Source organism: Camponotus floridanus, unplaced genomic scaffold (assembly GCF_003227725.1).
Source record: "Camponotus floridanus strain SB8 unplaced genomic scaffold, Cflo_v7.5 scaffold55, whole genome shotgun sequence".
Lineage (NCBI taxonomy): Eukaryota > Metazoa > Arthropoda > Insecta > Hymenoptera > Formicidae > Camponotus > Camponotus floridanus.
Genome location: NW_020229714.1, coordinates 298,699 through 323,527, shown reverse-complemented (window position 1 = coordinate 323,527; position 24,829 = coordinate 298,699). Strand labels below are relative to the sequence as shown.

General features: G+C 37.1%; 1 protein-coding gene across 5 annotated transcripts; it reads right to left on the bottom strand.

Annotated features, from left to right (window-relative positions):
• Nucleotides 1-2,003: 2,003 nt before the first annotated feature.
• Nucleotides 2,004-24,356, bottom strand: LOC105253812 (autophagy-related protein 13). Of its 5 annotated transcripts, none has more exons than XM_011262101.3 (5): nt 23,973-24,356; nt 20,127-22,090; nt 19,511-19,772; nt 16,110-16,429; nt 2,004-3,919 (listed from the first exon to the last, which is right to left on the bottom strand). In XM_011262101.3, exons 2-5 carry the CDS (start codon nt 20,557-20,559, stop codon nt 3,840-3,842), a joined length of 1,095 nt encoding a protein of 364 aa, XP_011260403.1. In that variant the 5' UTR covers nt 20,560-22,090; nt 23,973-24,356; the 3' UTR covers nt 2,004-3,839. The 5 variants fall into 5 exon arrangements, with proteins under 5 accessions (XP_011260403.1, XP_025268473.1, XP_025268472.1 ...); XM_025412688.1 differs by having other exon boundaries at nt 20,127-21,832; XM_025412687.1 differs by having other exon boundaries at nt 24,016-24,356.
• Between the last annotated feature and the right edge of the window lie 473 nt (nt 24,357-24,829).

Here is a 24,829-nt window from a genome sequence, read left to right as displayed (position 1 = left end):
TGAGAAATAAAAAACGCAATTAGCGTGTGTGTGTGTGTGTGTGTGTGTGTGTGTGTGTGTGTGTGTGCACATATATGTACATATATATGTAGATGTACATATGTAGATGTATATTTTATTCTCTCCCTGTATTTATGCTCTTACAAAGCTTTTAATGTCACTATGTGCTCAACACTCGTCGATTCGCCCTCGTGAAATCTCTTCAGGACTATCAGGCAGCCAGAAGAGCGCGCGGTCACTTTATTTATTAGCTATTTATTAGCTCGTTTTTTAAATTTGAATTTCTCGCGTTAGGCCAAGCGATGTCCAAGCAATTTTTAAGCAAAAAAGAAGAGGATTCGTCTTGAGAGAAAGACATAGCGGGAAAAAAAAACGTACGTTATATTTCAACATTTTTCTACAAATGTTCCTAAAAATTACTAACTACAGATAGAAAAGGGAAATATTCTCATAGAAAAGGATTTTCTACTTGTAGTGAATTATTGCGTTTCTTTCGTCGCCAGATCGATTGGCGACTGAAAACTATAGCCGAAATATTTTAGCGAGAGATCTACGGCCGTGAGAATTGCTTTAAGATTACGTTAACAAACTTATCAGCGAAATCGGCTGCGTTTCCATAAGGTAACGATCTCCAATGCCGATAATCTTAATTAGAAAAAAGGCCCTCGCGATATTTGCGCGAAAGACTGATTATCGTTAAACTTCTAACTTATGTGTTCTTAAGCGATACATATCGCGAGAGATCGGCGATTACGTTTGCCGATTGATTGTGCGACGCAGACATACTTATTAAAAACCAATCGTTTTCCTTCTTCGACGATAAGCAATCGTCAATTAGATCCATGTCATTGATCTTGTCGTTCATAGATAAGTAGGTGAAGCAAAGGGATATCAAATGCAATCAGAGAAATATAGTTTTTAGTAAAACATAATTCTCAGGACGGTTACTTTTAGAATAAACAGCGAAACGGAGCGACACAGACGCGTTAATTAATTCGGCACCGAGGAGAGAAATTGACGAATCGAGAAGAGATTGGTCTTTGGAAAGAGACGAAGAAATTTCTTCTTGTCGATCCTGATCTGAAATGCCCGATCGCATAATGTTTCATAGATAATGTTTGTATATCTTAAATTCGTATACGTATAGTATAGTCTGATGATAACAAGTAGTCATAAAAATTCTAATTTGCCTCGTTTTTAAGCGTCCGTTATTCTACGTAATTTTATGTCACGAAAACGACATTAGAGACTAATCACTATATGTTTGTACGCGCGACAATATTTATAGACACGCATCGTACGTTATCTTGGATAAAAAAGATATTTCTGGAGCAACGCTTGTAAACTCGCAGAGATTCCAACTCAAAAACAATGCTCTAATTGTAAAATTAGTTGTATCACACTCATTCAAATTTGATGTAGAGAGAAAAGTATAGAGAAAAAAGCTACACATATAAAATAACAAATGCTGCATTCGCGTTTCAATGCGCTTCGCGCGTTTCGGAAATGTAATAAATGTCATAGTTTCAATGAAAAATAATATTCGTATATCGGCCTGAACGATACAATTTTATCGTATCGAGCGTCACGCGAGAAAAGCTTTTCTAAACGAATGCGATTTTCGTGAACTTTTATTTCTTCTGATCTTAAACGACATCAAAGTTTGACATTGTCGTACCACAGGGAGCTATTGTTGTGGAACGTGTCGGTTATATTTCTCAGCGTAAGTCAGATTGTATCGGTTAAACATAAACGGTGTCTATACACTACGTTATAGTTTATTTCATCCATATATCAATGCTACTCTTTCAGTGTCATGAAATGTCATCTGTTTTAGCGATCTCGATATCAGATTTGATCTGATATATCAAATTAAAATAATTTCAATCGCAAATGTAACGGAATGAATTTTATAATATAAAAAATTCATATCTCTTTAGCTGTAAATAGCGATAATCTCTCTTATAAAAATTAATTAATTAATAAATGTAATACATTTAATAACATACTTTTTTCTTACATACAGAATTAAATAAAAGTGTGCGTCGCAGCGCGTATCGCACTATTGAAATTATGTACATTGCTTAATCGCAAAGTGCAGGATTCAAAAGTTCAGCAGGCATTTTCTATGCTCGTGAAAAGAGATTTCAAAATACACGTATCGGAAAAAGTTCTCGCTATATCGCCAATACGCGAAAAGCTTTCGATAAAACTTTAAGCAATTAGTCACAAAGCAAAATTGAAAATTGCATCGAGAGTAGCAAAGTGAAACGAATAAAAATAGTTTGGCCGTTTCGTGCAAAGCATAAACTATTTTGTATGTACTTTTATACATACAACAATGCACATACATACGATCACGTAAACACGCACACATTCGCACACTTTAATAACTGATCGTGCGCTCCGTTTCTCTTTTCTTCTCCCCTTCTTGTATCGCGCGCGATCTCGACGAATGTCTTCTATAATTTATCTTACAAATTGACAACAACAATTCGGCCCTTATCTGGACTATCCTCTCGACGTGTAACTACAAACGGTAACGTTAATAACAAACGTTCTTTTATATACAGCTATCTACATGCGCGAGAACATCATAAACGTCATCGGCGTTAAGAAATCGGCAGCTGAGAAACCTCCCAGATTCTCGAGTTCTCCAGTATCTCTTCTCGTGTCCTAGAAGACGTATAAAAAAGCACAAAAGGAACTATACTCTACGTTGCGTTTTTGTCCTGCGACACGATTTCTCGCGAATCCGTGACGTATGAAGCCCGTATTCGCGTGTTGATGACGCAGATCGATACTCACGTGTACCCGATTCGGGCCACGTACATCCATTCGAAGCGTATAGAAGGGAGGTTTCATGTGCACGTCGATTCTTTCGCCGACGGACGAACGATCAGATGCTACGTTTACGGCACCACATTTGCTTACGAGTCACTTTTCTAATCGTTCCTTCGTTGTTGGCATTCGGTGCGCGACTTGTCGTCGTGTTGAATTTTGCAAACTACGCGAACTAGCTTTCGTCAAATATTGAGGTCTTAAAGAATTATGATCGTTTCAACGCAGATCAGGCACTCCGCGGAACATGTCATGACATTTAATGCGCACGATATTATTACGATCTTGATAATAAATATGTACACCAAACAATTATCAGATAATATGCGATTACTGCGGTTTTGTTGGAAATTTCCAATTTCAATTGTGTTTTGAAATATATTCATCAGATAAAAATGTAACTGCCAAGTAAGTTAATTTGGTGCCAAACTTTACCAATAATTTAGATTGAACGCTGGTCTGGTACTTCTGATCGGAGTGAGCTCTTATTGGCGAAACCTTCTGGAATCGAGGGCACATAGTCTGCATTGATACGATATACGGTGTATATATATATATGTAAATATATACACTCATACCATTTCTAAATGCGGCAACAATACAATCAACAGTACAATATAGTATGTCGAATATCGCGATCAGATTTTTCGCGAATTCTTTGCAACAACCTTACCGCCACATCGTATACAAAGACGCGTATTTGAAGCGTCGTATTAAATGCGATACACCTAATCAGCGCGCCATCGATCCGATGAGATTTGCTGAAGAGATGAATACGCCAAAACTGTCAATCTTTCTCACCATTGGTCTTGACATTTCTCTCCTGAATCGCTCGAATGTCTTCCTAAAACGAAACGACGTCGACGTTGAGCCTCAACGATGTTGACTGTCGTCGTGAAGTTATGATCTCGCGGGATGAAGACATCGTGGCTGAAGGGAATCGAGAGCGACATACAAGCAATGCGGCAACTTCCGCTTTCATCACCCCTTTCATCGCTTTAGGGCGGCGCCGTAACGTTCTCAGGCACGGAAATGTCCCTGTTCAGGGAGTTTAGCAGTTCCTCGTTCTCTTTCCGTACTGAAACAATAATAGCGTTGGTAAGTAAAGCGCGAAACTTGGAAATATATGTATCTTTACACAAGAGTATAATACAACATCACTATCGCACGCGCCCGTTTTCGAAATGGAGCGAACAAAATGTAGATTTATATTACTTTCTTTTCGTGTCGAGATAGATTTTCTTAACTTTGACGATGCGGCTGACTTTACCGCTCATAAATAAAGAACAGCGGAGATTTAAATTATTCCTATCAAGCGTAATCGTTCGATAAGAAACATCATAAAAGTCATAAAAGTTAAATCGACGACGTTTAAAATAGTTAAAAAGAAACGTCACTAAACTTGATGACGATGAACAAAGAAAATTATAATTTATGATTATATAAAATAGTTTCAGAAATTTAACGGACGTATGTTCCATGTGATTTAGAGTTAGTTTTCAAAAGCTTTCAAAAATCATGATTTACGTTGCGCTGTGCTCGGCCAGTTCCTTTGAGCCTGTCACAGGACTCAGGAAGGTGCTGTGCGTCAAGGTGATCACCACCGCTAATATCGAGGCTGTCAGAAGGAAGATAAAGATTCCCAAAAGGATTATGGCGATTCGTCGATGACGCCTCGTCTGTTCAAGTTGATGAGCGTCCTCTATTATTTTCCGCATCTGCTTAACGTCCGTCTTTGTGGGACGAATGGAATCCTTTCGTGGAGTAGCGGTACTTGCCCTCCGTGGCCTGGTTTTCTTGCTAACACTGGCTCTCCTATCATCCCCTGAAGTTTCACGTCGTCGTCGCGTATTAATGTTAAAGCGCTTTTTCTCACGCCCACAGCAATTGATCGATAGAAACGATAATCGCTTTTGGATGCTTCTCAAGGCTAAATGCGATATATCTCATGTATCTTTAATGCATTCGAGCAATGACGTCACAAAATCAACAGCGAACAGATCAGCTTAATACGATTATATTTTAAAGTCGCAAAAAGATATTTTAGTACGGTAAAATGCAGAACAATGTCAATGTGTTACGATATTCATTCGAGACTAATTATTTGTGATTAGTAGAGAAAAATAGAAGATTCTTTTTCATTTATTTATACGTTCCAATTATCTCCTACCTAAGGGAGTCGGTCTGCTGCAGCTGTTCGCCCTCGAACGATTCGACTGCGTGCTAGAGCGTCTGCTAGACCGCTGATCGACATCTAAATTGCATCTGGAGCGTCTCGGGGTGCTCGACTGAGAGTACACCAGATTAGAAGAAGGCGATCTCTCGCCGGAATTCAAGGGATAAAGGGTGGAACGATCATCTAGATGGAAACCCAAACTGTCGGGCGGATACAGACTGGAACGATGACCCATCCGCGGAGCATCCGGTTCGATAGACAAGACGTAAACATCCTCAGCGCGAAATTCCGGCGACAAATCCTGGCCGGTAGCTGTTGCGAAATCGTCTACGTAGAGAATTATTCTTTCGCGCGACACGGCGCTCGGTCGTCGATTTCGATCGCCTCGATGATTAATGTCCATGGCGGCTGAATTAATGGTCTCGAGAACGCGTCGAAAAGTCCAGACTATTTTTCATCATTATATAGTTTTAATATGAATTGTTTTTACATTTATCTGACGTTGCAGTTTACCGTGAAGGACGAGTTTTTTCCATGGAAATTATAATTTTAACACTTACAAAATATCTACGACCGATTTGCACTTTATCGTATTATCAATGATGCGTATCGCATCTTCAAGGGTCGTGTGATCCATCACCTTGTCGCTATAAAATCGAGGATTCGCTGTTGCAATGCGCAGTTATCGATTCCAAGAATAATTATTTCTAGGCTCGAATAATGTAAATCGGCCTCGAATAAAATTTTTATCGTATCTTCGCTGTTGGCGGGAAAAGATTTTTATGGAGAGTAGGTGATAAATAACTGTAAGGCTATTTATATCGTGTCGTAAAGGGTGATTAAAGTAGATCTATCGCGGTTTTCACGGGTTTACCATCGATAGGATGGAGCACTCTCTTGTGTGCGCTTTCGCGTTTAATCGCGACCACGACACCGCAACGAGCTCAAAGAGGCCACGTCGTCTTCCATGAACGTCAGCAACGTACGAATATTCTTGCAAGAACGCCATAAGTGCTTCTCATGCATGAGAAATTTATAGAATGCCTCATGTTATATTCGCCGCTAAAAAAGAAAATTAGTCAATCTTACCTAGAATTTTACTGAAAAGATTTTACGTAAAATATATAAAAATCTCTAAAAAGATCGATATGTACGTCTATTATTTGTACATAAATTTATCTGTGATTTAAAATAATTTATTCTTTTAAATATTTAAAATATTCTTATAAAACAATTTACCTAAAAAATAAACCTTGTCTTATAAAAACTGGTAATATTCATTATAAATACTGAAATTTTCGATCAAATTCTCGATGTATTGGAATCGTTTACAACCGTTGCATAAATCTAATAATAATGATTCGAAAACGTCGAAATAAATATGAAAATTTTTAGTAAATTAATTAAATTGCGCTATAATGCAGGTGATGAGAATAATATACTTGGCCTTGATTCTCAAGGACTTTGAACTTGAAGAGATACGCTGTTATTATTAATTATCCTTGACATAATGTTACGTTATGCAGGTGTTTTATTATAATAAACTCTTCAGAAAGGCAAATATTAATGCAATGGGTACTGCGTTAATCCTTTATAACTGGTTATCACTCGGATCAAAATATACCAACTTCTCAAATGATGAAACCGAGTCACGAATCAGAAAAAACGAGCCATTAAAAATGGCCTTATTCCCTCACGGTTAGATATAATAATGTCGCCGAAAATTTTTATTTCCCTCACTGCTTATTTTTACGTTTCGAGAATATGAGAATTGATGAGAAATTATCCCAGGTTTACGATAGCGAGTAATGGCGTAAACATTGCGGAACATCTTGAGGAACGGTGTGTGATCGGTAAGATGAAAACACAAAAATTCGAAGAGAGGAAGAAGGACAGCTAAAAACGTCGTCGATACGCGTGGTGGACGTCACCCTTGAGTTTATTGCGACGTGTATTTTTAGCGATCGGGGGATCTAGCCGGCCGCCGATCCGTTTCTCCTGTCTCCTTACCCCGCGGCCGAAATCCGTCGACACGTACGCAAATCCCTCGTACGCGCACACATTCTCACGCGTTCATACCGATAAATATACTCGGCCAAATATTTAGAGAACTTCGCCACCCACGGCGGCGGCTGAGATTACTTCGATATCGTCATCGGCCCGTAAAACGCCCGAAGATGGTGATCAATCGCTCGTTTCTCGACAAAGTCTCAACCCGATGTGAATTTGATAGACCATCAATGGCTGGTTACGCAAGATAGTTGATTTTTCTCTTTCCTTCGTGAGAAAAACGAAATTTATCTCGGACAAACCGTCGAGCAAGTGAATTATCCGCGTTCGATGAAGTGTTCTTAAGCGCGGATATCGCGGCTTCAATTTACCGCGTTCGATAACCCGCGATTATGGATTGGGAAATTGGCATCCAAAAACGGAAATTAGGTGTAATGGTATCGATAGATACCTTTTGTTGCGCGCGACAAGCTTCCCATGTTGATTGACTGCATAATCGGATAAAAGTCCCGCGTTCCATAAGGTCGATTGATAAAGATTTATCGGCGCATCCGACTACCATAAAATTTCTGCGATATGCGATAAATTATACGCTCGTTCGCGAGCCCGTAAACGCGCCATTTCACTTTATTCATCGTATCTGACCGGACCTTTTTCATGTCATGTGTCGGCAATGCGGTCGTAACGCAACCGCGAACATTTCACAGATCGTTCGAAATTTGCCCTGGCATTCCGCGTGTGCTGAATTCCCATTTGCGATCTATATTTTCCTCGCGCAACGCCTGACATCGATAATCGATGATGCTCTCGTTCCGGTTACCGATGTTAGCATATCTCGACGGCATGAAGGACGTAATAACAGCCAGGATGTCGGGAAAGCACGAAGAAACGAGTGACGGGTGTAACAGGTGACACAAGCGTTCGCAAGCTGTCGCCGGAACTGCGGATGCTACGCATTCGCGTAGTTATCTTTCATTAATATTCCAACTACATTTTTGTACATCTATCGATGTCAATTTACACGGATTATATTGGACAGAATATTTTACAGATTCATCAAAAAGCTTAAAATATAACATTGTATATTTGTAAATATATATTTGTATATAATAAAATAAAATATAATAAATATTTCATTCAAAATCTGTATACAATATTCTCTTACTTTTCAAGTGATCAAAATATAATGAAGCTTTCAAAATATATGAAGCTGCTGTCGAGAAATATAAATGTGCGGTTGGAAAATTAGAGCAGATTTAATGATAAATTTACAGTCGGTTTCTTCTTAAATTAAATTGATATAAATTTGATAAATATCCTCACTTTCTATATTAATATAAAGCAAATATACCTTTTAAAATTATAAGATCAATTTAATTAGTTTAATTTACGTTATTCGGTTAGTGATGACGATTATTAATTAAACTTGACTTTTAATTGCTGAAATCGTGCCAATCTTTCTTAGGTGATTTTAATGATAAAAAAATGTTGGATCAATGCAGAAAGAAGATGAATTGTCGATTAATTTCATGGTCACTCGGAATGCAGCCAAGAATCGTATATACGCAATAAGTTCTAATATCTTTGATTAATTAACGTACAATTTAGCTTATGAAATTAACGAATGAGATTGGCAAGTAACCTAGAGAAATCTATAATATAATTTAATTATAATCTTAATGCAATGTTAAAAAAAATTTCTTCAAATTTATTAATGTTAAAATCTATATTAAAGACACATTTCTTTCAATTTTTGAAATTGTATGTCTATCAACTGTAAGTATGATTTATTAATGTCCGTAATAATACACAATACAATAAGATATTTTTAGATATATGTTTATATTTTTTAAGATTATTTATTAATCCCGAGAAAAGAGAAAGAGAGAAAAGAGATACAGATACGATATCCGTTTCAGGCATAATCCTCCAATTCTTTGGATTCCTACAATTTTCAAATGAGAAACACATGAATAATCCACGCGCGCATGCGAGCTCAGCTGGCTTTCTACCATGGTGCAATAACTGGGGACTAATATTTGGAGCTCGCGAACTAGAGCGAGAGTACTCCGAAAGAAGTGATTTCTGTCCGAATAAATGGACTCGCGTATATTCATAAAAAAATTGCTGCGAGAAAAATGCTTTTAAAACGTTGGATATTAAGTGAAGTGCACAAAATGTTAAGTTTCCTGACCTATATATTAATAATCATAATTGTTACAGCATTAATTCATTACCTAGAATATTTTTCTAATGACTGAAATTATATTTCAAAATTAGTACGAAAATAAGCATTGTACTTTTTAATCTTTTTACGAACAAAAATAGCAGCAAATGTAAAATGATTTTGCTCAGTCTTATTTTTATATTATGTGTTATTGTTCACGTGTAAAACAAGAATCTTATATTAAAAAGAAACATTTATTTTTAATTAGATTAGATATTGATATAAAATGTGTACGTTTTTCTGCTTCATAAAGAGCGATCAGCAAAACAACTGGAGGCTTCAATGTTAACTAACGATTTTCTTACGTCCTATCAAAAGAGGTAGCACTGTAAAAGCACAAATATAATTCTGTGCGAGAAATATATTATTAAAATAAACGTAAATATAGGAAAATGTGCGGTTCGCGAATCTCGAATCAAGAGTGTCTGAATAAACTAACCATAGCAGTAAAGTGATGGATTTACGACAGCGAGATACCCGTCGTTGGAAATGAAACTGCCCTCTCACTCGCAGCATCAACTCACGCTTACGCGCGATTGAATGGAGATGAGAGTACAAGATATCAAGTTTAGCTGTGCAAAAGCATTGAGAACGGAACAAGGATGGAAAACGGTGTGACGACTGTATGTACGTGTACGGACGTCAGCATTTCCTTTCCTGGGAAGCAGAAGGGATAAGTCTAAAATTATCAGGTTTAAATACGTTTACATCGTTAAAATCAAGAAAACAAGATCCGTAGATTAAAGCGAGAAAAGTAAAGTAAAGCGAAGCTTCAAAATTTAACAATTGTAATTTTATGGAAATGTAATCTTTTTCTTAAATAAATATTATTAAAGATAAACATTAGAAATCTATGTCTTATTTTTTATTAAATTTAATTTAAATTTATTACCTTCACTTAATATATTTTTTGTCTGAGTTTTTTGTCTGAGCAAATGAAAATTTATTATTATTATTTTTCTGTTCCTCTATTAAAAATTTATGATGCACTACCAATTACTGTTTACTTTATTGACCAGTTACGAAAAACACTCTCCAATTTAATTTCGGCACGGGTCTTGACTTCTCGAAATTAGTCGAGAATGCAATTCCGTAGGAGTAATCGTTTCACCGTCACTTTAGTAACGATCGAAAATCACGATTACTATTGACGCTAATGTGCAATTCCATTACCAATAAAATTCTCCGGCAGTGTTTTACGATTATTAGCCTTCTATCTTTAGAGAAGGCGATAAAGACAAATGAGAATTACTATTCACAATTCTTTCATCGGAATCGTGATGAAAAAAAAAACGAAAATTACGTATTTTGTTACTTCTTACAATAAATTTGGCAAATTGCTTTTCCTTTCAGTTACATGTTATGAAGCAAAAGTATATCAGTTTTATGATGATATATCTTTACCTCACAGTTTACGAACACTTCGAATACAAGCAGTGCATGTACATAACAAGGCAATGAGTTGTCGAGTTGTCACGTTCCAATTTGCCGCATAGATCGATCATAAACTGGCAAAGTATAAAGTAGCGTTGTCACCGAAACTTCGTTCGCTTAATGGATTATCTATATAACAGCCGTTGATATTGGCGCAAACTGCCAAGAGATATCGTTAATTCTCTTTTTCCCTTTTCAATAATAAACGAATGGAAAAGTAAAAAGAACCAATTGGCTCTTGAGAAATGTTTTATTCCGTTTCGTCGGTCTGATATCAAAATATACGGAATGTATAAAATAAGATCTCCTAATAGGTGTATATGTAATATGTGTGTGTATATACGTGGAAAATTCTATTTTACAAACAGAAAATTATATTACTTGTCGACATCGGTGTCGTAAAGTAACACACATATGTAAATCGCATTATTCTAATGGTGCCGCTGCGGCATATAAGACTCAGCTAGTTTCTTGTAAATGAAATTTTTATATACCGGATATATCTCTTGGCGCAACATTTTAAAAAATTCCAACGTTTGCTGGCGAGCGTTAGAACACGAAAGCTTTTAAATTACGATGATAGCATTTACGACGCAACATTTTCAATTCACGGTAACAGGAACAAAATTAAATTCTAAAATGTCTTCATAGATCTACTTTGTAAGGAGAAAAATGCACGTTTAAAAAAATGACACAGATTTACTTCAAAGATTTTACTCCGTGAATTGTAATGCATTCGCACCTGCGAAGTCCATAAGTAAAATTGAGAAGTGCAATATATAAAAGTCCAACTTGATTTCGTGAAGTAATATAATAATGTGAGCCCGCATACACACACATACATATATAATACTCCCGCATTGAATTTCACTCTTCAAAATGCAAAATAGATTATCCTATATTACGATATAACGAGAGAATCGTTAAATTAGAACTCAGATTTTGACGCGAAATAAAATTCTATTATCCGCGAAATAAGAATTATATATTTTTAAATCAGAACTAAATTGCAATAATTTACTTTTTCTTAATTTTCTGAAACTTCATAGAATAAATGTGACAAAATAAATAACTTGCATAGAAATTTATAAAACCAGCACAAAAAAAAATAAAATATATACGTATAAGTATAAAAATTGCAATTTAAAATAATTCCGCGATTATCCTGAATATTCATGAAATAATTGCCGAAACACAAATAGTCAGCGTTTCAGAAACAATAATGATGTTAATTTCATAATACGCTAAACACATTTCGCGTTTACGACAATCTGCGACACGCAAATGTCACCTGATTATGCGAGACGACGTAGCGGCATGAATTGATGCAACCCAGAATTATGCAAATACCGGACACGTATAATTCGTACAGCAGATGTCATCCCCTAACTGTACAAGATCGATACACACTTTACGATATTGCCGAGATACACGAGCATAATGGCTAGCAATATATTACTCACATTATGAGTCTGTGAAATAGGCTCTATTTAAAATTCTTACACGCCGCGGCTGGTTTTGCCATTTCACCTTTTCCCCTCCGTGTCTGTGAAATAAAAAATTCACGTACTTTGCAGTGCAATTTTACACGAGGACTTGAAATGCAGCGTTAGCATTTTAGAGTCACAACATCACTGGTTGGCCTTAACATATGCACACAAGAGAGAGAGAGAGAGAGAAATTATAAAAAAATAAATAAATAAATAAAATATTTTATGCTACAAAATAACTTTTTAGTGAACTTTTGGTTAAAAAGCGACGAATTTCTGTCGAGTTTCAAATTTAGGAATCGCATAAAGTTGAATTATGAGCTTCAATTCGAGCATTCACTCAAAGGTTACAATTACTCATTGGAAATAATTAAAGATCGCCAATTGATTGATCATTCGATCCAATACGTGCGAAATAATCGTTGTTGACATGGAAATAATCGTAATGAATCGACTGCGGCAATTGTGGGTGTAAGCAAATGTCAGTAATGACGATCCGATCTATATTTGTACTCTTTAATGACGTGAAACGTCAAAATCGAACGGTGATGAAAATCAACCGCGTATTTGGGCCTGACCTAATTTCACTATGAGTGTAATACGATATAAACGCGATGTTATAAAGTGCCAAAATGAGACACCTCCTGTGCAATTCGGGCGCAGGAAGCGTCTTGCAAATTTAAGATCGATACGATGTATACTCGGTAATTTTGCCGTAAAGAGGTCACAACTATAGGCATCGGAAAAAGTCATTTTTCGCTGAGACTTTTCCTGAGATCCGAGAACATCGGAGAATGAGTTTGCTTCAATTGAATTAATCATCTTCTTGTCTTAATTCATTTTCTTTTTCTTTCGACAAAATAAATTATGTATATAAAATTGTCTAAGAAAGAAATCGCACAGTAAATATGAAATATACATTAAATTCAAAATAAATGTATAGGACACTTTAAAAGAATTAAGTAGAGTCTCAGATATTTTTAAATTTATGTAGGCTAGATAAAATTAGCTAATATATTAAATTTGCCTCTTATAAGGAATGCTAACTTTATAATTCTACTTAACTTGAAACACGATACAACGATAAAAAGCTATATTGGTAATTGAAAGTAATTACATATACCGATGTTGACACGAAAGATCGATATTGTGGAAGGTCGCATCTGATGCAAATCGATATGGCAGCAATTTTGCAAACAAATTCTATACTCAGGCACAAAATAGCATCTTGTACATACATCTGAACTATTAAAACTAGATGGTTAACAAATAATCAGAGTTACACATTCACTCACAATTATATATAAACGACATATACGCAATTTTAAAATTAAGATTTATCAGAAACTTATGATTCCAATGTAAGTATGATACACAATTGACTTCATAATTTGTCCAATATAATTATAGGTTTATAGAGGCAAATTCTGAAATTGTTTAAAATTTTTTTAAATCAAATTTTAAGGCAAAATATATAATGTACAAATTCACACGATTCAATTTTCACAAAGCTTTGCTCGGAGCGTCGAAAAATTAAACTCGCACATGATTATCGTCTATCGCGTTTTATTTCTGGAAATTTATTAGCTTCAGGCCAAGTTAAATATTATCAAACATTTGCATCGCGAATAATCATCAGACGAGAGATTAACAATTTCATCTTCTTAGATCAATAATACCGCAACCTTTCCACAATCTGCCGCAAGCGATGACATATGCTTCCGTGAATCTCTCGACAGAATATCGTCTAACCATATAAGTTCGAGTATCGACTCTGACTTGTTGATTTCGCGCGTGTTGGTGTATTTATACAACGTCATTCACACTTTGACGTATTCTATTGGAAACGGATATCGCTGACGGCTAACAAACTAAATTTTAATACATTTAGTTAGGATCAAAGTAAACAATATTGAACCTCAATATTATACAACGAGTAATCATACTTGAAAATCATAATACTGTAGTAATAAATTTTTCTGATATTAAAGACAAATATTGTCCAGAGAAAAATTCAATTTCAAATATTCTATTTTGATAATCTATTTTGATAGTGATAATTTTTACTAATTTCAATAGGATACATTCCTTTTACTCGCATAATAAATGGATTAACCGACCGTTAACGATATTTAAAATCTCGAAGCGTTAAAATCACGACCTGAAATCGCTTTCCTCGCCAGCGATTTTGCGAAAGCGCGGTTTTATTTTTGCCTTACTCCTTTCGAGCACAGATGTCCAGGAAATTGTTTCCCCTCGAGGAGAAATGAGAGTTAACTCCAATAGTCTTGCTCCAACAATCTCACATCGCGAAATGCGGGCATCGGAAATGTGGAAGCTCGCTAAAACTTTAATTCTATTTCTCGCATAGCGCTTCCGATCGGAAGGTCACCGACGAACGCGGAACTGAAATTGCCGCAGGATAACATTCTGATCCTCGATACGCGATCGACGACGACACGAGGGAAGAAAACAGCGTCGCTACACTACTTGCACACTTTCCGAAAGTGAGCTTTTCTCCGAGTCGACGAGTGCGGGTTTTAAGGTGGCTCAACTGCGGAAATCCGACGGCTGACTGGAGGATTCGCAGACGCGCGTCTTTAATTTAGAGACGCCGAGCGCCCTCGACCTCGCACGCTGCATGCGACTGGGTTGTGCCAGTGAAACGAAGGCGAAATGTATAAGTGTTCGTGCATATACGTGCACATTTTGCGGCACTTTACAACGTGTATCCGAGACAGTGATGGTTCACTAACAGATATAGCACTTGGAAGTGTCGTCGGTCGTCACCGCGGGTAATTCTGCCGACTAATTGGCGAAAACCTCTACGTACTCTCTCTCCGCATCTCGGTTTGGAGAACCAGCTCAGTGTAGAGAAAACGTGATTTCGTGACCACTAGGAAGGAATCGTTAACCACGAAATTGTTAACGACGATGATCAAACCATTATCGTATTAGAACCGGTCTAGCAATTACCATAGCCCGAAATCTTTGTATCCCTTCACATAATTGAGATACCAGTTTAATTAGAATATCAGATCAGCAATATTCTATGCACTAAATTACATTTCGATGCTTTGATAGAAAATTTGACTTCTCAAAATACATAAATAACAAAATATAACTCTTTAAAATAATTGGTAGATCACTTCTTTAATTAATTGCTTCAATTTCTACAGAAATCGTCCAAGAGAATCTCTAATTAATTTGAGAATATATATATATATATATATATATATATATATATATATCTATATATAGAATTTCGAAGTCGTATTGAATGAATACAGAATTTAATTGATAATGAGAAATCGTTTACAAATTTAATAGAAGAAAGAAAATAGTTTTAATGGAGATTTTTAGTGGAAGATTATAAGAGAATTAATCAAATCTTTGAGTTTATGAAAACTTGGCAATGAAGTTAATTGGATCTGCTCAAGCGACAATATCGTTTCCTGGGATTGCATAAGGACGTATTAAATCATTAATGCCTTGCGACTTCATCCGGAGGTTACCACCCTCGAGACCGTCTTGCATATTTTAACGAAGGTAATCCATGATTTTCTCCCGCGTTTTCAAACGTATAAATCCGTATTATTATTTAGCTACTATTTTCGTACGCATCGAGTCAATCTTTAGGTAGCTCTCCGCCCGTTAAAAACCCGTATCGCGGGTAATAAATCCCGCACTTTATCGCGTTCTAATAAAATCACCGGCCATAAAGTAAATGCGTTTATCGAGCATGCGAAACGCTCTGTCTTTCAAGAATCTTTTTCACAAATTTAGCTGAAAAATGGCAACGTCACTAGTAAAAGATATAAAATTAAAAAAATATATTTTTGTGTAACATATTTTTTTAATCTCGCCAAACGAAGCAACGAATATACCGATTGATTAAAAACAAAAGTGTTGATTATTGCGATCGACTTACCCATGTCGTCGATTATAGGAGCCATCCGCAGCGTTACACCGACCAAGAGCAGGGACATGGCGAGTAGAAGACAAGCGGTCAACATGATCGTCCATCGTGCACGAGGAGGCAGTTCCTCGGGATCGACAAGCTCCTCATCCGGATGGAAATCCGGAACGACGGAATCGATCTTGCGCCGTTTACGTTTGCGCTTTCTTCGTGGTCGGTGATACCTTCCCTGAGGCTCGTTTACCTTCTCCGGACCGCTCAAGGTTTCTTCCTCCTCCAGCTCATCGGCTACGTTCAACGCTACATAGTCGTCATCGTCGTAATGAATTTTTCTGGAAAAGACAAAAGTAAAGAGATAAATATTTTTTTATTATTCGCTCGAATGAAAATTCATTTCGAAGTTCCAAGTGAGTAAAAATTGGCTTGAAAACAAAATCCATCATATAGGTAATACCAAACTATTGTTTTCACAACGGGCTACTGTTATAGCTTATCAAATCGTTACTTGATCAGTACCGTTTCGGATATGAAATACGTCAATAATCCAATTGTGCATCTGGCGTTTAATTTAACTTGAATAATAACATTTTATTTATACATTTTATTTATACATTTCTCATACATCTTCTTTAAAATCAAAAATAGATTTTTTTTATGTTTTTAAGTTTCAACTTGTATTTAATAATAAAAAACAAGTGGAAATATCTGAATTAGAAGTTATATTAAAACACTCGAATGTTTTTAAGAAAGAGATTGTTTAAGTAAAAATCGAATTCTGTCTCATTTTAAGTTGTCCATTACCGAGATTATATTTTGCATGAAATGTTTCAAGCTGTCCATGATCGTTAATTAAAATCTACATACGCTTTGTGAGCATTGTGAGCCGAACGATGAAACAATATCGCTAGCACATTTCTAGACATCGATTTTCTAAACATTAATTGTGAAGACTCGAAGAAAGGCGAGCAACGAACGAGTATTGAACATAATAGTACCTGCATTGTTCGCGAGAAACGCGAGAAGTTGCTGTTTACGCGAATGATGGTGACTGAAAGGTGGATCCAATGTTATGTACTTCCGCATGCTATTTTTATATCGACTTTTAAAATTAGAAACCCAAAGTTATTTCATTTTCGATCGATGCAAAAGCTGAACAACATGATAGAAGCATAAACTCACAAAAAAATGATCCTAATTCCACAAATCGAAGAGACTAAATAGTTAAAAATAATTAAAGATAGTAATTTATACTTTCGCGTATGATTACTTTGATCATTATTCGAAGCTCTAAAGTTGGAATTTGAAATTAAAAAGTTTTAATTAGACATAATATTTTAAAATACTAAAATTTTCATGTATGAATAAATTTTTGAAATTGAACATGGAAACTATTCAACAAAAGATTAAAAACAGTCTCGATAATAATAAAAGATAAAAATAAAAATAGTGTATGATAAGATTACGTAGAATTTCACTGACATAAATTTTAAAAAAATTTGGAGCATTAAACAAGACGCGTTATAAGTTAGTGCGACATGTTTACAGTAAAATTTTGCAACTTTTGGTCAACTCTTACACATTTAAACTCAATAACGTGAAAAGCGGGCCAGTAATTTGATATACGTTTACAACAGTCAACGAGAAGTAGACCCCGATATCGAGCTGAACGAAGGAACAATCGTTGCACTATCTACGTCACACATACGAAGGCCGTGTGTCACGTGCTCTCTGAGTATAATTTTAGAAAACGCTGCTAGAATAGGACGGAAAAGTGGAAAAACGATAACCGAGGTGTCGTGCCGGGCATTGTACAGGACTCGAATTCGAGCTAGTGATAACAACCGGCGTGAAGTCGGACAATGGCCAATACATCTGTTCGCGTTGACTATGGTTTGCACATCCTGTCGCCTTTGTTAAGAAAAATTATATTTTTTGGACTATAAATATACGATTTTGCAATTATTTGTTAAAGTTAATTTCTGTATATGTTATAAAAATATATTTATTTAAAACACATTTGCAACAGCTATCGGAAAACGCAAAAAACTTGTAGACAGAAGCTTCGACTTACCGCGACAGCATATTCGATTAAAAGAAGACGATAAAGAGAAATTAAATCAATATACCAGTAGATTTAGCTGTATCGAAACAAACCATATCAAGTAGTAAATGTCGACGTTGAATCAATCGCTCAGAGCAACTATTCCGTCATCAACACAAAGTCTTTTAATTAAATTGTCTGTACAACACATATCAAACAGTTATTTGATAACTGTCGAGATACTTTTTTCGACGCTTCTTTATGTATATCTAGGATATTCTGATCATTTTTAATCGAAAGATAATATTATTTTGGATTTATAAAGCAACGTTACAAAGTTCAAAAATGAAAAAGTATCTTATTTTTGATATTTTTTCAATTCTTGCACTTTCAATAAATTACTCTGTTATATTTTAATCTCTATATTATTATGATATACGATTAATTAAATATCTTTTATCCGCATGCAAAACAAAATAAATTTTAAAAATTTTTCAATATTGCATTAATCAATGAGGGAATTATAAAAAGCTTCTTTTTATCACGTTACACCGTGATGTTAAAACCGAATATCTTCGTTATATAATTCCAAAAGTTGTTTTAAATCCAAAAAAAAGGAAAAAGAAGAGCACCCAGGAGGATGACGCGGTAACATGATGACGCCTCCTTGTGATCGCTACTCGCCATCGACTAATTCCCGATCGGCCGCAGTTTCATTACACGCTTCAACGGTGCTCGTCCTTTGTCGCCCAGGTGATTCAGTCGCCAAACCGTGTTTGCCGAGAACAGCATATGACGAAGATGCACAACCACGCATTGCGCTGACCCAGTTCCATTATGTTGTGCTGTGCTTACACCAAAACCATCTCTCTCTCTTTCTCTTTCCCACCCTCCCTCCTTCTCTCTTTCTCTCTCTCTCTCTCTCTCTCTTTAGTAGTTGACCGATCGAATATAGTGAATATGGAAAGACTAGATACGAGATAATACTCGGTGACCCTATAAAGGACAAGATAGCATACGAAAGTTTGTCAACATAAGAAGTTTATTCCTGAGGCGCGCATGAAAACCGAGATCATAAATGAGAAAATTATATCAGGTGATATATAGAAAGATTTCCTGGAACACTTTAAATTTCTATAAAAGAAAAAGAGAGAAAGAAAATAATGCAATTTCAATGGGACTTGAAGTCGGTTTGCTCTCAGCAACGACGTTTGTCGCAACGTTCTAATTTTCAACGTTGAGAAAATAACTTGGTTTCATAATAGTTTCATCGAATATTATTCTTTCTTCTCTACAAAATCCATATAAAAGTTCTTCTCATTGTTAGCGCGACTTTTAAAAGTGTATTGAACGTAAAAAAAAAAATACTCACAATTGAGCTGCGCTTTGGGTAAAGTAGCAGGCACTTCGGTGCAGCCGTGGGTATTCGCAGGAGTCACCGAGGACTTCCTTGGCCCTTTCGAAGTTTATTAGGGCCACATCTTGGTCGCCGTCAATACCGAGCAGCTCGAAGCGCGAATCGAGGCCGGTGTGAACGTCTTGGACAACGCCTTGAAGAACATTTGGGCTCCTCGAATGCCTGCGCTTCTTTCGAGGACTTCTAGGACTTTCGGAACCTCTTCTCCGTCCCTTTCCTAGCAAATAAACAAAGTACAATTAGCAAGTATCATTTAGCTTTATTCAATATTTAACAATGCAGAAATATTTCTGTCATTTTTATGTATTGAGAAAAAAAAATACTAATAAATTTTGCTGCAATTTTATTGTGGAATTTAAGTGTAAACAATTTTGAAATTAACTCAAATTTTATTTAGAAGATTATAAAATAAATCGTAATTGATTTTATATAAATAAATAATTCTAAATTATTTAGAAATATTAAAAATTTTTTCCTTTCATTGAAAATACTCATAAGTTTGCGGTAAGTCGAAAAGGATTATTTTAATATTTATCGGATTAATATGCTGGAATAATAATTTTTGACTTACCGTTAGATAACTTGTGTTGAGAATGATCCATCATGTTGTTGAGATAATCGCTCTCGCAGGGCGCGGAGTCGTGACGTTTACGACGATGGCGGTGATGCTGCTGATGATGCTGGCCTTTCTTCTTATTGTGCTGCTGTTGCTGCTGCTGCGAATGATGCTGATGATGATGATGAGAATGATGATGGTGGGGGTGGTTCAATGAAGAGGAGGCCGTCGAGGTCGAGGTCAATCTAGGTCGACGCGGACTGGCGGGTGCGCTACCGGAACGTCGGCTGAGCGTCGACGATGCCTTCATCGCTTCCACCTTCGTTTCCACCAGGGCAGCGAGAACGGCCTCGAGACGAGCCACTTCCATGCCGCCGCTGCCGCCATCGTCCGTCGACACCGCCTTGTCGGCGACGTCGGAAGTCGACGGCGTCACCGTCACCGTCATCTCTTCACCTGCCCTCGCCGCCTTCGTCACATTACTCTCATCGGCAGCTATCGTGCCGCTGCCGCGATCGGTTGTGACGCGGGAACGATCGGCCCGCTGCCGAAACGATCACAAACCGTCGGCCTTCCGTTTCTCCGCGATGGCGTTCCTGTTGTCCGCTGTTGACAACTCCTGCAGGAAGCGCGACAACATCAAGCCGGCTGCTTGAACCACCGCCGGACCGGAAAAGAGAGAGAGAGAATTTTCCGCAGATTCTATTGCGGCTATTATCGTCGCGACGTCGCTGTGTCGTTAACCGTACCGTTCATTAATCTTCCGCAGGATTTCCTGCTAACGATCTTCTTCCCTCGTAACAGCAACAGTTACAAGCCGCATGAAAGCTGGTCATCGATGTCCTTTGCCAATTCGTCCGCATTAGCAGTCGATGCTTTTTCACCAATGGCTACTACGGAAATACCTCTATTCTGTATATTTTTTCACCGATCCAAGTGCTATTTTATGTTTTTGCGAGCAGAAGAAATTTCTCTCTAGATTTTTCTCAAGTGTCAAATAGAATACGCAATTCATATATAAGCGTCTTGATATTTAAATAAGTATTATATACAAGTACTTGCCGGCAGTATCTGACTCGATCTTGTTTACTTACTGCTAAATGCTTATTAACGATTGGCAAGTGAGGTAAAATACGATAATTCTTTATTTATTTCAATTTGGGCAACTGCTTCTCCGTGGATCCGAAATCACAACGTTAAAGATTCCCACAAATGTAATTGTACGCTCAATTATAGCCCGCTCGGGCATTACTTTGTCAGGAAGGAATCTGGATTCGTTCTGTCTTCCGTGAACCAATCGGTGTTCGGTGGACCGTTCTTGACTGCAACGGTCAGCTTCGCGATGCGAATCTTATTATTAGCCGGATTATCGCTCCATTGTCGATGATGGCCCAGCATTATCTGATAGCAAATATCAGATGATTCGCCGTGCTCGACGAAACGGATGATTTTCCGCGGTTGCCGTAAATATCTTCCAGCGGTTTGGCCAGCGCTCGCGTTTCCATCATACGCGAATTTCACAACTATCTGCTTTACGAGATGATTAATTGAATTCACTGTACTTTATACAGATGTACGCCCTATCACACAAAAGCACTTGTAACTCGATATTGCTTGTCGGTGTTACTTTACGGTAGTCGCTTAGTGTCTCATCAGAATCTCTATCACAATGCTATCGTAACTTCCTCCAATGGATACAGTTAATGTAGCGGAAAATAGCTCTAGATCGTTTCTAATTAATTCCAGAATCAATTGCCCGAGTATCTCGAGGGACTTGCAAAAAAGCTCAAAGTCCTTTAAACGTTCAAGAGCACTCTATTCAATGACGCGCCACTTCTCGTAAAAATTCAGTGTATCGCATCTTTTGTAAATACGAAATCGCGTTCGTAATGCGGTTACCGAGATGCGGTCAGGTCGATCGGATCGATCTATGTCGTCAAGATGTCGGGTAGAATGGCGACGATGATGGATCGACCTGTCTTGGAGCGTGTATTTTCGAAACAAAATCAGAATTACGTTGCTCGCTTCTATTCGAGCGATTTCGCTCGACCCTTTCCGACTATCCGCGTAGCTAATGACCCCATTCTGCCGTGCGACGCAATGCGAAGGACGGTCGAAATATCCAGCCATGACAGGCTACAATGATACGAGCCATGAGAAAATTAAATAATTGTTTCAATTAATGGAGATTAAAAATATTTGTCGAAAAATTCTTGACTTTCGAAATCTGCCAATAACACGATATCCAAGGAATAATCATCTATTGTTAAATCGAGGATTTTTTATTCCAATGTTGTCAAATATTGAAATTGTCAGATTCCAAAATGTCGAAAATTATCAAGGATTATACTGATATCGTCATAAATTTTTACATCTCGTAATACACACATTTACAATTTTTTGAATACCTTAAATATATTGCAATTGTTTTAATTTTTCTAAATAATGTTGAAGAAAATTCAAGGAATATCCTCAACAAATGATAAATAATTGAATTTCATTTTATCAATTTATCTCGACAAATGGCAGCGATAATTATTAAATGATCCACTATATATCGTAAGTTTAGAAGATGCTACACGTGCACATGTTAAAATAAACATAAAAAATCTTTGTTGTCACAGCAATTAATTAAAATATAACATAAATTACAATATATGATATTTGAAATGTTTCAACAAAGAATGTAAATATAACGTTATAAACATTAAAAATAACGTGTGAGATTCATATATTTCCAATTTTATTAAAATTGGAAAAATATTTTATAGACAATCCTTTGGTGTCTTAAAAGAAATCACCGTATCTACTGAATTTAAATAGGATAACAAATCATTTTCTCGTTCGTGAAACGCGATAAAGAGATAGAATAAATAAAGAGTAGCTCGATTACGAGCGTCATTGCTCTAGCCTCGATTGCTCTAACGTCAGAGCATCTACATATATAACTCGGTCGGCTAGCGCATTCGATACATCAATACGCTTTGGCAGCCGATTGACCATAAAATTCACTTGATACTGTGTATGGCAGGAATACTGGCCACGAATAGAAGACCGTCCCGCGCTTTGAGTCAGCCAATGATTCTGTGATTTTATCCGTATCGCGGGTTAGACTGTCGAGATGTCGAGCACGACCCAGTACGGGCTTCAAGCTACCTCGCAGCTATCTTCGAACATTGTCCTAATTTATTCACCGTGACACAAAGCGTCCAATTTTCTTACGTTGCTCTTAATTCTTCGAACGATTTTTTTGCGGATCCCAAATACAATGGACGAGCTTTTTTCGTGTTTCTCCAGGGAGTAAGACGGAAATGAAGTTATCTCGAAGATGCACATGGTAAGCATTTCATGAGTAAGCAGAAGCGTCGAAACAAAGCGTACACTAGGGGGTGGCTAAACATAGATAAAGATAGAGAGAAGAGAGAGTAAGAAAGATAATGCAAAATAAAAAAGGAGATGCTTTTAACAAATATCGCAAGCACAAATTGTACTTTTTTTTTTTTATTTTACAAAATAATTTCTGAGTATATTTACCTTTAAGAGATAAGCAAATTAGAAATCAAAATAGAGTAAACGAAGAGATGGCAAGCAAAGGGTGACACAACGCGAGCATCACGAACGCGAGTCTACTTGATCTTTAAAAAAATCTTTTTTTATTTTAAATAGGTAAATTTCAAACAAAAAGGAGAGAAAAACAAAGATAAATATATGCAACGTACAAAAAGAGAAATAGACTAAGATAGATTATAACAAATCTCTCTCGGGTATCACGCGAACTGAAACTACTTGTTGTCACATACGCACGCACATATGCGGACACTACTTGACGCTCCGCGTTAATTCCGTTCATGTACTACTCACTATTCGCGCACCCTCCTGCACTCATTTAGCTTGGCAACCCTACATAATTCCACATCTCGCAGAGATGCTGATCGGAAGGTCCGGCTAGGTCTCCTACGCCCAGTACGAGAGATCGTGACGCTTTCGAGCACCTCTCGAGACGAGGGTTGATTGAGCGATTAGCGTGCCACGCGGGATTACGTCACGCTAATCCCACGTTGCTGGCTGCCACTGTGTTCGGCAACGCTCTCGGCATGCCGCTGTCCCGCGTAATGCACTCTCTACAGATATACACACGCACACGCATATACGACGCGGTAGCGCGCAACCCCAACGATGGGATATCGCGTGCGCGGTCGTGTTAGCGATCGCCCGAGTACTGGGGAAGCGTCGCGGACAGGGTTGGCGGCGGGCAGGTAGCCGTTCTGGCAGGGTTGCTTTCAGCCCTACCCCTTCCTGCCGACGCCGCCACCACCATTTCCAGCACCACCGACGTCGGCGCCGTCGTCACACCGAGGGACGAACGACTCTTCTCCCTCCTCCTCAACCGAAGCTGGGACCCCTCTAAGGATGCCAACGAACCGAGATGTTTATCTTTCAAATTTATGATTTCTTCGTTTTATTCGGCACGCGAGTGTGCCAGTTTCAGCGTCTTTGAAATGTAAATCTTCGCGTAAGTTAGCCCGATGAGGGACATATCGCACGCAATATTCCATAAGTAGCAAAGTTTCTCCAGATTAAAACTAATCAAAGCTAGATTAACAAAAATAAGATCTACAAAGAATTGATGACCTTAACAAAATAAACTCTTGAATATTAAAAATGTGCGAAATGCGAAAAAATAATAATAAATAATAAAAAATATCAATTTAATGTTA